Consider the following 12,958-nt stretch of genomic DNA (forward strand, 5'->3'; position numbering starts at 1 on the left):
TATTGCTGCAGTATATTTGCAAAACTACGAGGCTTTGGAAAAAGGAAAAAGATCTCTTCTGACTTTTTTTTCTTAATAATAATAATAGGCAAAAATAAATATTTATCTGATGCTATGATGTGGCCTTCACTCCAGAGGTCACGTCACTGGGAGGGAATGTGGAAAAGGAGAGCATCTGGGAAGCAGAACTGAAGATAGTGATCCATACAGAGGAGGACTCATGGGACTGTGTGAAACTTTTGATGGGATGCTCAGGGGAAGGGCAAAGGTGAAGGAAGTGGAGTGGGGATGAAGGGGCTGGTTGTGAGTAAGCACAGTGTCTGCTCACAACAATCATAGAATCAAGCAGGTTGGAAGAGACCTCCCAAGCTCATCCAGTCCAACCTAGCACCCAGCCCTGGCCAATCAACCAGACCATGGCACTAAGTGCCTCAGCCAGGCTTTGCTTCAACACCTCCAGGGACAGTGACTCCACCACCTCCCTGGGCAGCCCATTCCAATGCCAATCACTCTCTCTGCCAACAACTTCCTACTAACATCCAGCCTAGACCTCTCCCAGCACAGCTTGAGACTGTGTCCCCTTCTTCTGCTGCTGCTTGCCTGGGAGAAGAGACCAAACCCACCTGGCTACAGCCTCCCTTCAGGGAGTTGTAGACAGCAGTGAGGTCTGCCAGAGTTGTTGCCAGAGAGAGTGGTTGGCATTGGAATGGGCTCCCCAGGGAGGTGGTGGAGTCACTGTCCCTGGAGGTGTTGAAGCAAAGCCTGGCTGAGGCACTTAGTGCCATGATCTGGTTGACTGGACAGGGCTGGGTGCTAGGTTGGACTGGATGAGCTTGGAGGTCTCTTCCAAACTGGTTGGTTTTATGAATCAGTGAAAGGCAGAATTCACTGAGTGAAATTCTCTGAATGTTCTTTGTCAAAAGCTGGGCTCTGTGCCACCCAGAGAAGGGAATTTCCTTAAGCTGCTGCAGAGCACACAGCAAAACCCATCCACCTTACACAGCAGCCCAGTAACTCCAGCTTCAGCATACCTGACACTGATCCCAACAGACCTTCTGCTCTGGCAGGGGGACTGGACTAGATGATCTTTTGAGGTCCCTTCCAACACCTAACATTCTGTAACTCTGTGGTTCCACCTTAAAAACCTCTACCTGCTCATCCATAGAGCAAAAGTTTGCTGCCAGCTGGGACAGAGGTTGTTAGCTGTCTGTCTGTCTGTCTAGCACCTGCTGGGCAGGAATAAAAAGCACATTCCTGCCCCACCTTGCTCTAGCCTGAGCTCCTGGAGTTTTGCAGAGCTCTCATGGCTCTCTGGGTGATTCTCCTGTGTACTTTGACAGCATCACTTCTTGGTGGGCTCTACCTGCTGGGCATATTTCGGAGACGGAGACCCAATGAACCTCCTCTGGACAAAGGAACCATTCCCTGGCTGGGTTATTCCCTGGATTTCAGAAGAGACAGCTCAGAGTTTCTGAAAGGCATGCAGAGAAAGCACGGGGATATTTTCACAGTGCTGCTCGGAGGCTACTACTTCACCTTTGTGTTGGACCCCTTCTGCTTCGGAGCCATCGTGAGGGAATCACGATCCAAACTGGACTTCAAGACTTTTGCACTGAAGCTGGTGCTGCAGGTTTTTGGCTACAAGCCTGTCGAAGCCAGCCATGACATAGTTCATGCATCAAGTGTGAAGCATCTGATGGGAGATGGCCTCACTGTCTTGATACAGGCCACCATGGACAACTTCCAGAAGCTGATGCTTTTCCACATGAGCTCAGGAGAGGAGAAGCGTGCATGGCAAGAGGATAGCCTCTTCTACTACTGCTACAACATCGTCTTCAGAGCTGGCTACCTGGCTCTGTATGGCACTGAGCCACATCAAGGGGCAGCTAGCAGGGAGGAAGCTGACGAGCAAGATCGCATCCACTCCAACCGGCTGTTCCAGGAGTTCCGCAAGTACGACCGCCTCTTCCCTCGCCTGGCCTATGCTCTCTTGTCTCCCACGGACAAGAGAGAAGCTGAACGGCTGAAGAGGCTCTTCTGGAGCGTGCTGTCTGTGAAGAATTGCTGGCAGAAGGACAATATCAGTGGATGGATAACTGATCAAGACAAGCTTCTGGCAGAAAATGATGTCCCCGAGTACATGCGGGATCGGTTCATGTTTATGCTCCTCTGGGCATCCCAGGGCAATACTGGCCCGACTGCCTTCTGGCTCCTCTTGTATCTAATGAAGCATCCAGAAGCTATGAAGGCTGTGAAGGATGAGATAGATAAAGTCTCGAGGGAGAGTGGCCAGGAAGTGAAGCCAGGGAGCCCACCGATGAATGTCACTGGAGACATGTTAAACCTCTGTCCTCTTCTGGATAGCGCTCTGGAGGAGACCCTGAGGTTGGTTGCAGCCCCAATCCTGGTCAGAGCTGTCCTCCAGGACATCAGCCTTAAGACAGGCAGCGGGACAGAGTACACTCTCCGCAAGGGAGACAGGGTGGCTCTGTTCCCACATCTCTCCGTGCAGATGAACCCAGACATCCACCCTGAGCCTCACAGATTTAAGTATGATCGCTTTGTAAACCCAGACGGCACCAAGAAAGAGTTCTACAGAAACGGGAAGAGGTTGAAGTACTTCAGCATGCCCTGGGGGGCAGGAGTATCCATCTGTCCCGGGCGGTTCTTTGCCAGCGCTGAAGTTAAACTGTTTGCTTTCCTGATGCTGAGTCACTACGACCTGGAGCTGGTCAACAGAGAGGAGGAGATCCCAGCGATAGACGCCAGCCGCTGGGGGTTCGGCACAATGCAGCCCGTTCGCGATGTTCGCTTCAGATACCGCCTGCGCTTTTGATCTGGCAAGTCCCTCTGGTGGTGGTCCTTTGGCGTTATCCGTGCAATAAAGGTGGCATCCTGTGGGTCTCTGATCTGTGCAGTGCCAGCACTGATATGGTCTTGTTTGCCAAGCAGTTATGGTGGCTTTCCTCTTTAGCTCTTTCACATGTGTTGCTTCTCTGCTTCTCTGGTTATTGGGGCCTTGGGTTATGTGATAAAAGCTCATCTCCACCCCCACAAAGGAGCACAGAGACAGGAGGCAGGCTACTTCTAGAGCAATCACAGGGGCCATCAGCCCACCAGAAGCATATCTGCATTAGCCCAGAGGAGCGCAGGGACACAGTCCCAAGCTGTGCCATGGGAGGTCTAGGCTGGATGTTAGGAGGAAGCTGTTGGCAGAGAGAGTGATTGGCATTGGAATGGGCTGCCCAGGGAGGTGGTGGAGTTGTGGTCTCTGGAGGTGCTCAAGGAGGGACTGGATGAGGCACTTAGTGCCATGGTCTAGTTGATTGGCTAGGACTGGGGGATAGGTTGGACTGGATGAGCTTGGAGGTCTTTTCCAACCTGGTTGATTCTATGATTCTATATTGGCAGTTAGGAACCTAAATGAAGGGCTTCCAAGGGATGGGTGTTTTGTTCGGGTCCCTCCCAGAACGGTCCCTGTGGAACCATATCAGCCCCATGGTCCTGACAATAAGACCCATCGAGATGTGTCATTGGCAGCAGCTCCCTGGATCACCATCTGGATTAAGGGACACTGCTATGAATGAAGGGAGGACATTTTAAAGTATACAGGGGAAGTGGGGTTTATGGTAAGATATTTAGGGAAGGAACCAAAAGTGGGAAAAGAAGGGAATTAGGTGATCTGGGGAGGAAAAGAGAGAAGTAAGGGGATAAAAAAGGGCTGGTTGTGTGCATATAAGCAGCTGACCCATACACTTGTCTGGTCTCAGCCTACACCTGACCAGCACAGTCTGTCCTAATGTCTTATTAAAGTCCTTTCCTTAAATTCCAGACCTGTGCAGAAGAGAGTGGATTGACTTTAACACTGATGCTAACCTTGGACTTTGGAGGCTATGCATGACCAAGGACCAGCTCAAACATTTTCCATGTATGTCCATACATCAGAGCTGGATTCTGCTTTGTTTTGCAGAGGACAGTTATTGTGTAACTGTGTGGCAAGGGCAAACTATCCTGTACAGATAGACAGGGCATTAACCTAGACTTGGTGGTGACAGTAATTCAGACAGAAGCTATCAAGAAGCTGTGGCAGAGCCAAGAGACAGAAAAACTACCTGTAACTGCACAAGGCTTGACTGGCACAGTTAATATTCCCCTTAGTTCAGTACCTTTTCATGACTTCCACACTCTCTCTATGGCTCCTACCTTGTTTTTTGGTTGGTTTGTGGTTTGTTTTTTTGGTCACCTATGGGTTCCTTTCTTTGTTCTGCTACCCACCTACTGGCTGATGGTTTGATCTTTGTAAGCTCCAAACCATGCCCAGGAATGCCTTGGGGTATCTGGATAGGTTAGGGCCAGTGATATCCTGGTCAAGTGATTTCCTCACTGCAAGGCTCTAGCCAGAGGATGTTTTGTGTAGGTGGTTTGTTCCCTGCTAATGCACGGTGTCTACTCATGGGTAGCACCTGTGGGGACTCTGGGTCTGAGGTGAGGGCTGAGGGATGGGTGCTGCACAAACAGGGACTGGGTTTGATCAAGGGATATAACAATAAGGACACAGACAATGATTCAGCAGAAAATTCTGGCTTTACTTCCTTGTCAGAATGGCTTAGTTAACCAAACAGTATGGAGTCTACAAAAAGACCTCAGCCATGCCCAAATGCCTGCAGATGTGAGAAGCAAAAAAACCCCATAAAATTACTTCCTTTGAGTCGTATATGGAAGAGTGTGAAAGCTCCACACGAGTTAATCTGCAGCTAAGTTTCATGCTTAGATGGGTTGTCCCCTAGCACTGAGCTTTCCATCCTAAAGTGCACCAGCAAGAGTAAAGGATGAGCCTGTGCCAACAGAAACCTTAACTGGATTTGTAAAGAGAAGTGGAATTGGAAGGAGTCCAAGGTGCTGGAGAGTTTATTGGAGGACAGAGCTTATGGCAATGTCTGTCTTGTGTAACTCCTCTGTTCTCCAAGAGAACTGAGCATGGAGCCTGCCTAGGAACCCTTGGTTTTCTCTTCTGTAGCACACAGTGAAGACAATGTCACTTTGACATTCAAACCTTTACAATCTCTTGAGTCAGTGTCTGCTCTCCACAGCACAGAGAAAGTTCCTCTGTTCTGAGTCACTCACTATTCCTGCTCTGCACACTGTGCAAGGGAAGGTCTGATGCTGCTCTCATCAAGTTTGGAGCAAGATGGGTTACAGGGGTTGGAGAAGCCCACCCCTGGTTAAACAGCATTCCTTCCAGTATCAAACTGTAACTCCTTGGGAACTGTTTCCCCTTTGTTCCCCTAAACACAGCCAGATACAGCTCTGAGAAAGCTTCTGCTTACTGCTGCTTGTAAGGAAAACTGAAGAAGCTCACCAAAATCGAGAAGAAAACAACTGGTGTATCACTGAGAAGAAACTGATATATCACTGAGAAGAAACAAACAGATCATTCACTTCAGAGAAACTCAAAGGAACACTGAGGCACAAAGCAGTGGCACAGCTAACACCATCCATTGCCAAGGAAAGCAGAGTTTGAAGGAGAAAGGAACGTCCAAGTTCAGGATTGCTTTTAAGAAGGAAATGACACAGCGTTTGCTGCTCACGCTGCTGCCACATCTTGTAGATGTGCCTCTGACCTCTCCAGAATAGAGGAGCCCAGCTTCAAAGTGGCAAAATCTGTCAGTGGTACAACATCTGCATGTAATGAAACCATGGTCACTATTGCATTGGCTGCCTTTACTGGCTGGTGCCCAAGTTATTCCCACAGGGGGATGGTGGAGAGCTTGGCTGGGTAAGTGACATACAAAGCCTGGCTGCTCATGGATGCTAGCAGAGTTCCACCACTCCACCCCTGTGTCTGGCACTTGGCAAAGACATAGACAGGACAAATCAGGTTAGGAGGGAGCTCAGGAGGTCTCTAGACTAACATTCTGCTTAAAGCAAGGTCAGCTATCAGCTCAGGATGGATCATTCAGGTCTCTTTCTAGTTGGACCTCGACATCCAAAGCCTGAAGACACATTGCTGCCTAATGTTAGCCCTCTAAAAGTGCTTTGTTCTTCCCTATTTTCCCCTCATAACTGGTCACTGAATTCTTTTGGGTTGGAGGCAGGTGAGGAACCCACCAGTCACTCAGACCTTGCTGTGGTGGTCCTGGTGGGATGAGAAGTGCTTAGCATCTGAAAGCACATCTGGGTTATCATGTCCTGAAGTCAGAGGCAGAAGTCAGGTGTCCAGTGTTGGCACACATGGAGTCTGTCTGGCCTCAGGGAAAGGTTTGCAAAGCTGCTTGGGTCTGGGAGCTGTCCTGTTCAGAAATCTTCCCTGGCTGTTCCAGGGAGTGTGACACACATCCTGTCAAGTTCCCATAGGTCAGCTGAGCCCCATCAGCAGTCCATATTTCTGCTCTTACCTCGTGGCAATGCCCATATGTGAGTTAATTTGCTCAGCTGCGCTAAATCCCGTTCACAGAGAGCGGCTACCCCAGCTCAGCTGATGCACAGCAACTTGACAGGACCATCTGGTACCAAACACTAAGTGCACAAGGGAAGAAGATGACAATTCATGTTTGTCACTGCAGCCACATCACTGTGCAACCATAAGGCCATACTTGGAGCACAGCAGGACCCTTTTCTTTTCCCGTTCTGTGAGGAAGTTCCTTAGCTTTGTGGTAGGGAAGGTGACCAATGCTTGCTGCCTGTTGTCCAAACCAGTCTCCTGCAGCCATGGGCTCTGAAGGCACTCTGAGGCTGATGGTCTTCCCCTAGGACAGAAGAAGGTGAGAAGGTGAGTTGAGGGTCCACGCCAGGTGAGGAGGTTCCTTGCAAAGAGAGAGAAAGAAGGGGCAATAGCCAAGGTCTGCACCCAGTGACATCAGCTTACCAGGGATTGGCACACAGTGTGCTCTGGAGGAAGGACACTGCTCCCCCAGAGAGCCCTGCGTAGCATCGTGTGAGCTTCACTTTACCCTTCCTGGCCACTCTCAGAAACTCACAGGGTACCTCCGAGCTGACAGGGTAGTTGGCACTCAACCTGCCCCAGGAGAAGAGAACTGATCAGCATGAAAAGCACTGCTCAGGATGCTCCTTTTCCCAGGAATTCCCAGCCAGCAGTGAGAGGACAAGCAGCATGACACACAGAAATATCATAGAGGAAAACAAACCCTCAAATCATAGAACTATAGAATCAACCAGGTTGGAAGAGATCTCCAAGCTCAGTCAGTCCAACCTAGCACCCAGCTCTATCCAGTCAACCAGACCATGGCACTTAGTGTCTCAGCCAGGCTTTGCTTCAACACCTCCAGGGACAGTGACTCCACCACCTCCCTGGGCAGCCCATTCCAATGCCAATCACTCTCTATGGCAACAACTTCCTCCTAACATCCAACCTATACTTCCCCCAGCACAACTTGAGACTCTGTCCCCTTGTTCTGTTGCTGCTTGCCTGGCAGAAGAGCCCAACCCCACCTGGCTACAGCCTCCCTTCATGTAGTTGTAGACAGCAATGAGGTCTGCCCTGAGCCTCCTCTTCTTTAGGCTCCTGACTTGGTGTCATCTGCAAACTTACTGAAGCTGGACTCAATCTCCTGGTCCAGATCATCAATAAATAAAGATAACAAAGATATCAATAAAGATGATCAATGGCATTGTTCTTTAGTGAGCTTCATGACTTTGACTGCTTTGCCCCTTGGTTGCATTTGAATTTTCTTGCTCAAGGTAGGGCTTTTCAGATGAGGCTGAGAACCACCCACCCCTGCTGTGTTGTAAAACAACCTCCTTACTCTGCCTGAAGACATTGCTGGGACAAGACATCTTCAGATCAGGTTGTTCAGAGCTCCAGATAGCCTGATCTGGAATAGTTCCAAGGATGGGGAATCTACCAGCACTCAGGACAACCTGTGGCAGTGTCTCAGTGTGCAGCCCACTCCATCCTCTCCATTATACAGCCTTCTGTGCTGTTGTCAAGGAGAGGGGGCACAACTGAGGTTAAGTCCCTGAGTCAGTGCATCTCTCCTGATTAGTGGCCCTGACATTTGACTTGTAAGGCTTCTTACAGAGCAGGGAAGGACAAACTGACTTACATGATGAAGGCTGTGATTCCAACGGACCAGATATCAGTCTGTGGGAGGGCTCCTTGCTCTGTCAGCAGTTCTGGAGCTAGAAAAGCAAACTGGTGTGAGGACAGCACAGAAGTAGTAGGTACATTTATGGTTAGCTACTTTCCCAAGAGTGAAGAAGCAGCAGCTTCTAGTGCACGGAGCTGGCTGAGCTAAGACACCCTCAGGGGTGATGACTGCAATGAAACCTTGAGAACATCTGGCCTGATGGCAGTGCTATTAAGTCCTCAAGCTCTGGAAAGGTAGATGCCAGGCAGAGAGGTGTTGTCCATGTCCTCTGTCATCTGTGGTCTGTAAGTGGCTGCTGCAAACTCACAGTTACTGGAGGGTAGCATCTGGGAGACTTTGCATGCTGGGGCCAGCTGCTGCCTTGACCAATAGCTCTGTCTGTCTTTCTGTTTGCCACAGATGACGTGCAAGGCCAAGGTTGCTGTGCCTGATCTCTGTACTCACCCATGGTTTCAACATAGTCCATGCACTTGTCCAAGATAATGACTTTGTCTTGTGTGTAGAACTGTGCATTGCCAAAATCCAGGAGTTTCAGCAGGTTGGGCTCAGTGATGATGATGTTTTCAGACCTGAGATCCAAGTGCAGGATGTTGTGTGCGTGGAGGTACTCAATGGCACTGAGGATCTGCCACAGGTAATCTCGGACTTCCACTTCTGAGTACGATGTCCTGGCAGAAGATAGGGAATAGAAACCAGAGGTGACCTCTCTGCATTCACAAAAGTGTCACTCTGTACTCAGTATTATCTTGTCCTGGATGTCTAACCCCATGAGACCCTTTCAAGAAGCAACAGCTCTATTCATTTAGCAAATCTATTGTACATAGAGAGGCTGGTCTGGACTGAGAGTCAGGATTACAGACACAAGAGGTGGGGGACTGGATGAGCTTGGAGGTCTCTTCCAGTCTGGTTGATTCTATGATTCTATGAATAGGCTGCCCGGGGAGGTGGTGGAGTCACCATCCCTGGAGGTGTTTCAGAGCAGGCTGGATGAGGCACTTAGTGCTATGGTTTAGTTGATTAGAAGGTGTTGGATGATAGGTTGGACTCAATGATCCTGGAGGTCTTTTCCAACCTGGCTGATCCTGTGATTCTGTGGGAGTTGCAGAGCTGCACATCAGAGAAAGCAGTGCTGGTGCAGAAATCAAAATGTAGATTTGATGCCCACCATTCCCTCTCCTTTAAGCAAGGAATTTTAGCAGATCCATTAAAAAAACACATAGAGGAGAGATATGGCTTCCTGAGCCACAGTAATCCTCTTGTATCATAGAATCACAGAATGGGTTGGGGTGGAAGGAACCTTTGAAGGTCAGCTAGCCCAATCCCCCTGCAGTCAGCAGGGACATCTGCAACTAGAATAGGTTGTTCAGAGTCCTAAACTACCTAACCTGGAATGGTTCCATGAGTGGGACATCTACCAACTCCCTGAGCAACCTGGGCCTGTGTTTCACCATCCTTGTTTAAAATGTCTTCCTTCTGTTGAGCCTAAATGTCCCTCTTTTAGTTTAAATTCATCCTTTGTCCTGCTGCAACAAGCCCTGCCAAAATGTCTATCCCCAGCTTTCTTGTAGACCCCTTTTAAGTACTGAAAGGCCACCAGAAGCTCTCTCTGGAGCCTTCTCTTTTCTAGGCTGAAGAATACAATCACAGAATCAGGCAGGGTTGGAAGGAATCACAAGGATCAGACAGTCTCAACCCCCCTGCCATGGGCAGGGACACCCTACCCTAGAGCAGGCTGCACACAGCCTCAGCCAGCCTGGCCTTAAACACCTCCAGCCATGGGGCCTCAACCACCTCCCTGGGCAACCCATTCCAGCCTCTCACCACTCTCATGCTCAACAACTTCCTCCTCACATCCAGGCTGAATCTCTCCACCTCCAGCTTTGCTCCATTCCCCCCAGTCCTGCCACTCCCTCAGAGCCTATAAAGTCTCAAGGAAGTACATAGTCTATTGTAGCAAACAAAGTAAGAGTCAAATGAGCAAAGAGGAACATGGAAGAACTGAGAGACATCATGTCCCAATGAAGTATGTAGTCTATTGAGGCTGAACCTACCCACCTCCAGCTTTGCTCCATTCCCCCCAGTCCTGTCACTCCCTGACAGCCTCAAAAGTCCCTCCCCAGCTTTTTTGTAGGCTCCCTTCAGATGCTGGCAGGCCACAAGAAGGTCACCTGGGAGCCTCCTCTTCTCCAGACTGCACAGCCCCAACTCTTTTGGTCTGTCCTCTCAGCAGAGCTGCTGCAGCCCTCTGAGCATCCTCCTGGCCCTTCTCTGGACACACTCCAGCATCTCCACAGCCCTCTTGTCACAGGGATGTGGAGCTCCAGATAGGCAGCTCTTGTAATATGGATAGGGAAGCTCCAGAACTGGATGCAGTACTCCAGGTGGGGGTCTCAGCAGAGCACAGTAGAGGGGGAGAATCACCTCCCTGGCCCTGCTGGCCACAGTTCTGAAGCAGCCCAGGCTCTGCTTGGCTTTCTGGGCTGCAAGTGCACACTGCTGGCTCCTGTTGTGCTTCTCCTCCACTAGCACCCCCAAGTGCCTCTCCTCAGGGCTGCTCTCCAGCCAGTCCTGCCCAGCCAGCCTGTGGCAGTGAGGTGTTCCAGCCCTTACAAATCTCATGTGCACTGACAGCACACTGCAACAGATGCAGGGAGATGCTCCAGTTTGCCATAAGTGTTTTGCTTCCTACCCCAGCCCTGACTGGAGAACCCTTCCCTCTCCTTGCTGTTACCGTAATGCCAGGGAGTGGAGCAGCTCCGGTCCCGCACACATCTCCTGGATCAACACCAAGTGCCGTGGGCTGATGTAGGCTCCCTTCAGCTGAGCTATGTTTGTGTGGTGAAGCTTCCTCAGGACTTGGAACTCCAGGAGCACTGTCTGCTTGTCCTCTTGCCAGTAAGGGATAATTTTAGCAGCTAAGGTCTTGCCGGTTACTTTTTCCCTGCACTGCCGGACGATGCTGAAACGTCCCCTGGGACAAAGGAACACAAAGGCAAGTGAAGCTGCTCTGCTGCTCCTGGAGGAGCCAGGAGCTCCTGTTCTTCAAACACACCAGTGTCCCACGCTGTGCTTTTCATCCATACCCAAGAGGCAGTTACTGCACCTGTTGCCACGGTTTGCACGTTCTCCCCTGTCTCTGAGTTGTACAGTCACTCTGCGTGGCAGGAGTGAGAACTGAACTCCTCTGGAGAGGGACAAGGTGGCTGGTTCAGCCTCCAGCAAAGAGAACCTGTTGATGCCTGTCTCCCAGACAGAGAAAGCTGAATCCCAACCCCATTTCTGAATCTGGTAGCTGCAAAGGTTGATGAAGCAAGGAAGGGAGCCTGTGTACGCTCTGGGCTCACCTCACAGCAACCTGAGGGACTGCCTTGATGCTCAGCACAGACCCTTCTCCTCTCCTAGGAAATCCACAGCTGAATGCTGCCCAAAAAAGCTGAGGGTTGCTCAGTCAATGATCTCAGGTTCCTATATAGTGCTGTGGAGGTGTTCTGAGCATCATCATGACACCAGCAGAGCAGCACACTTACAAAAGTGGCTGTCCTACACTCCAGCAGTTCCCACTGGCTGGTTGAGAGCTCAGCTGGATTCATTACCTTTTGATCTCTGTTTGGAAGGCGTAGGTCTGGTAGGTTGGGAAGGGCTCAGATGGGGTGATTATTTCACTGTCTTCTTCTGATGGAGAGCTCTGTATTGCAGCATGAAGCTCTGCAGACAAAAAGGCACAGGAGTTGTTTCAGTTGGAGAGGACCTCTAAGACCACTGAGGCTATAAAACCACATCCCAAAGTATTGAACTGAAGCTTCTCTGAGCCACCTTCCACTAAGAACACCACCAAAAGCAACAGCAGAGCTGTCTCCAGGTGAGCCTGCAGGTTGTCTCCTAGATGTGGCACCCCAGGCTGTTTGAATGGAACAGATTCTGGACTGTCCACCCATAAACTCATTGCTGAGACCACTCTAGCCTGTATGGGGTGGGTTGTATGTTGAGTGCTGTGATGTCAAATGTCTCAGCTGCTGGTTCTCATCTTCTCACAGAACTCATCAGGGCATGGCAAGACACCAACAAAGAATTAGAAGCTTAAGTTGGGTATTTCAGGACAGTAGCTGAAACTTGTTGCCCTGTGGTTGTGTCTTGAGTGCTCTGTGAAATATTAAAGCATCCCTTGACCCAGAAAAGCTTCAGTTTGGAAATGCTGAGCACATTGAAATACATTAATGAATCCTTGGCCAAAGGGAAAGCAGAGGATTCAGGGTGAGTTAAAAATATCCCTGTGAACTGATTTTTTACAGGCTAATCCTCTCCACTGGGAGGAAATTCCAGTAAGAACATCCTTTCACTTCTTGGCAGAAGGGATACTTCCTTTGCTACAAGGATGGGGTTGCTATGGGGTTATGTGCTTCTTGATTTTTAAAACATATGAACACTCCCAAGTATTCCAACAGGTGATAAAGAGTAAATTGTGCTTCCCCTGCTTCAGACAGAAAATACCCCCACAATGGGGTGATAATTCCCAGTAGCAAACAGCAGAACACATCAACATTAGCAGGGCCTGTTGTGAACAACACCACCAAGCAGTGCTACAGGCTGGGACAGAGTGGCTGAGAGCAGCAAGGCTGAAAGGGACCTGGGGGTGCTGGCAGATAGTAGCTGAAGAAAAGCCAGCAGTGTGCCCAGGTGGGCAGCAGAACCAATGGCATCCTGGGCTGGCTCAGGAGCAGTGTGGCCAGCAGGACAAGGGAGGTTCTTCTGCCCCTGTGCACAGCACTGCTCAGGCCACACCTTGAGTGTTGTGTCCAGTTCTGGGCTCCTCAATTCAGGAGAGATGTTGAGGTGCTGGAAGGTGTCCAGAG

General features: G+C 50.0%; 2 protein-coding genes across 2 annotated transcripts in view; one reads left to right on the forward strand and one right to left on the reverse strand.

Annotated features, from left to right (window-relative positions):
• The first annotated feature begins 1,303 nt into the window (after window positions 1-1,303).
• On the forward strand, window positions 1,304-2,886 carry LOC135185795 (5-beta-cholestane-3-alpha,7-alpha-diol 12-alpha-hydroxylase). Its single transcript, XM_064162926.1, has one exon. It carries the CDS (start codon window positions 1,304-1,306, stop codon window positions 2,834-2,836), a length of 1,533 nt encoding a protein of 510 aa, XP_064018996.1. The 3' UTR covers window positions 2,837-2,886.
• Window positions 2,887-4,565: 1,679 nt separating this feature from the next.
• Window positions 4,566-12,958, reverse strand: part of OBSCN (obscurin, cytoskeletal calmodulin and titin-interacting RhoGEF) — a 249,742-nt gene continuing 241,349 nt past the window's right edge. Inside the window, exons 115-120 of the mRNA XM_064162395.1 lie at window positions 11,702-11,813; window positions 10,840-11,079; window positions 8,553-8,776; window positions 8,064-8,139; window positions 6,866-7,015; window positions 4,566-6,746 (exon numbers count right to left, since the gene is read on the reverse strand). Coding sequence (XP_064018465.1) covers window positions 6,569-6,746; window positions 6,866-7,015; window positions 8,064-8,139; window positions 8,553-8,776; window positions 10,840-11,079; window positions 11,702-11,813 — 980 coding nt within the window. The 3' untranslated portion in view covers window positions 4,566-6,568. The remainder of the gene's footprint in view (window positions 6,747-6,865; window positions 7,016-8,063; window positions 8,140-8,552; window positions 8,777-10,839; window positions 11,080-11,701; window positions 11,814-12,958) is intronic.

This window comes from Pogoniulus pusillus, chromosome 23 (genome assembly GCF_015220805.1).
Source record: "Pogoniulus pusillus isolate bPogPus1 chromosome 23, bPogPus1.pri, whole genome shotgun sequence".
NCBI classification, from domain to species: Eukaryota; Metazoa; Chordata; class Aves; order Piciformes; family Lybiidae; genus Pogoniulus; species Pogoniulus pusillus.

Coding starts and splice junctions, on each gene's coding strand:
- LOC135185795 (XM_064162926.1), top strand. CDS start 1,304: ATGGCTCTCTGGGTGATTCTCCTGTGTACTTTGACAGCATCACTTCTT.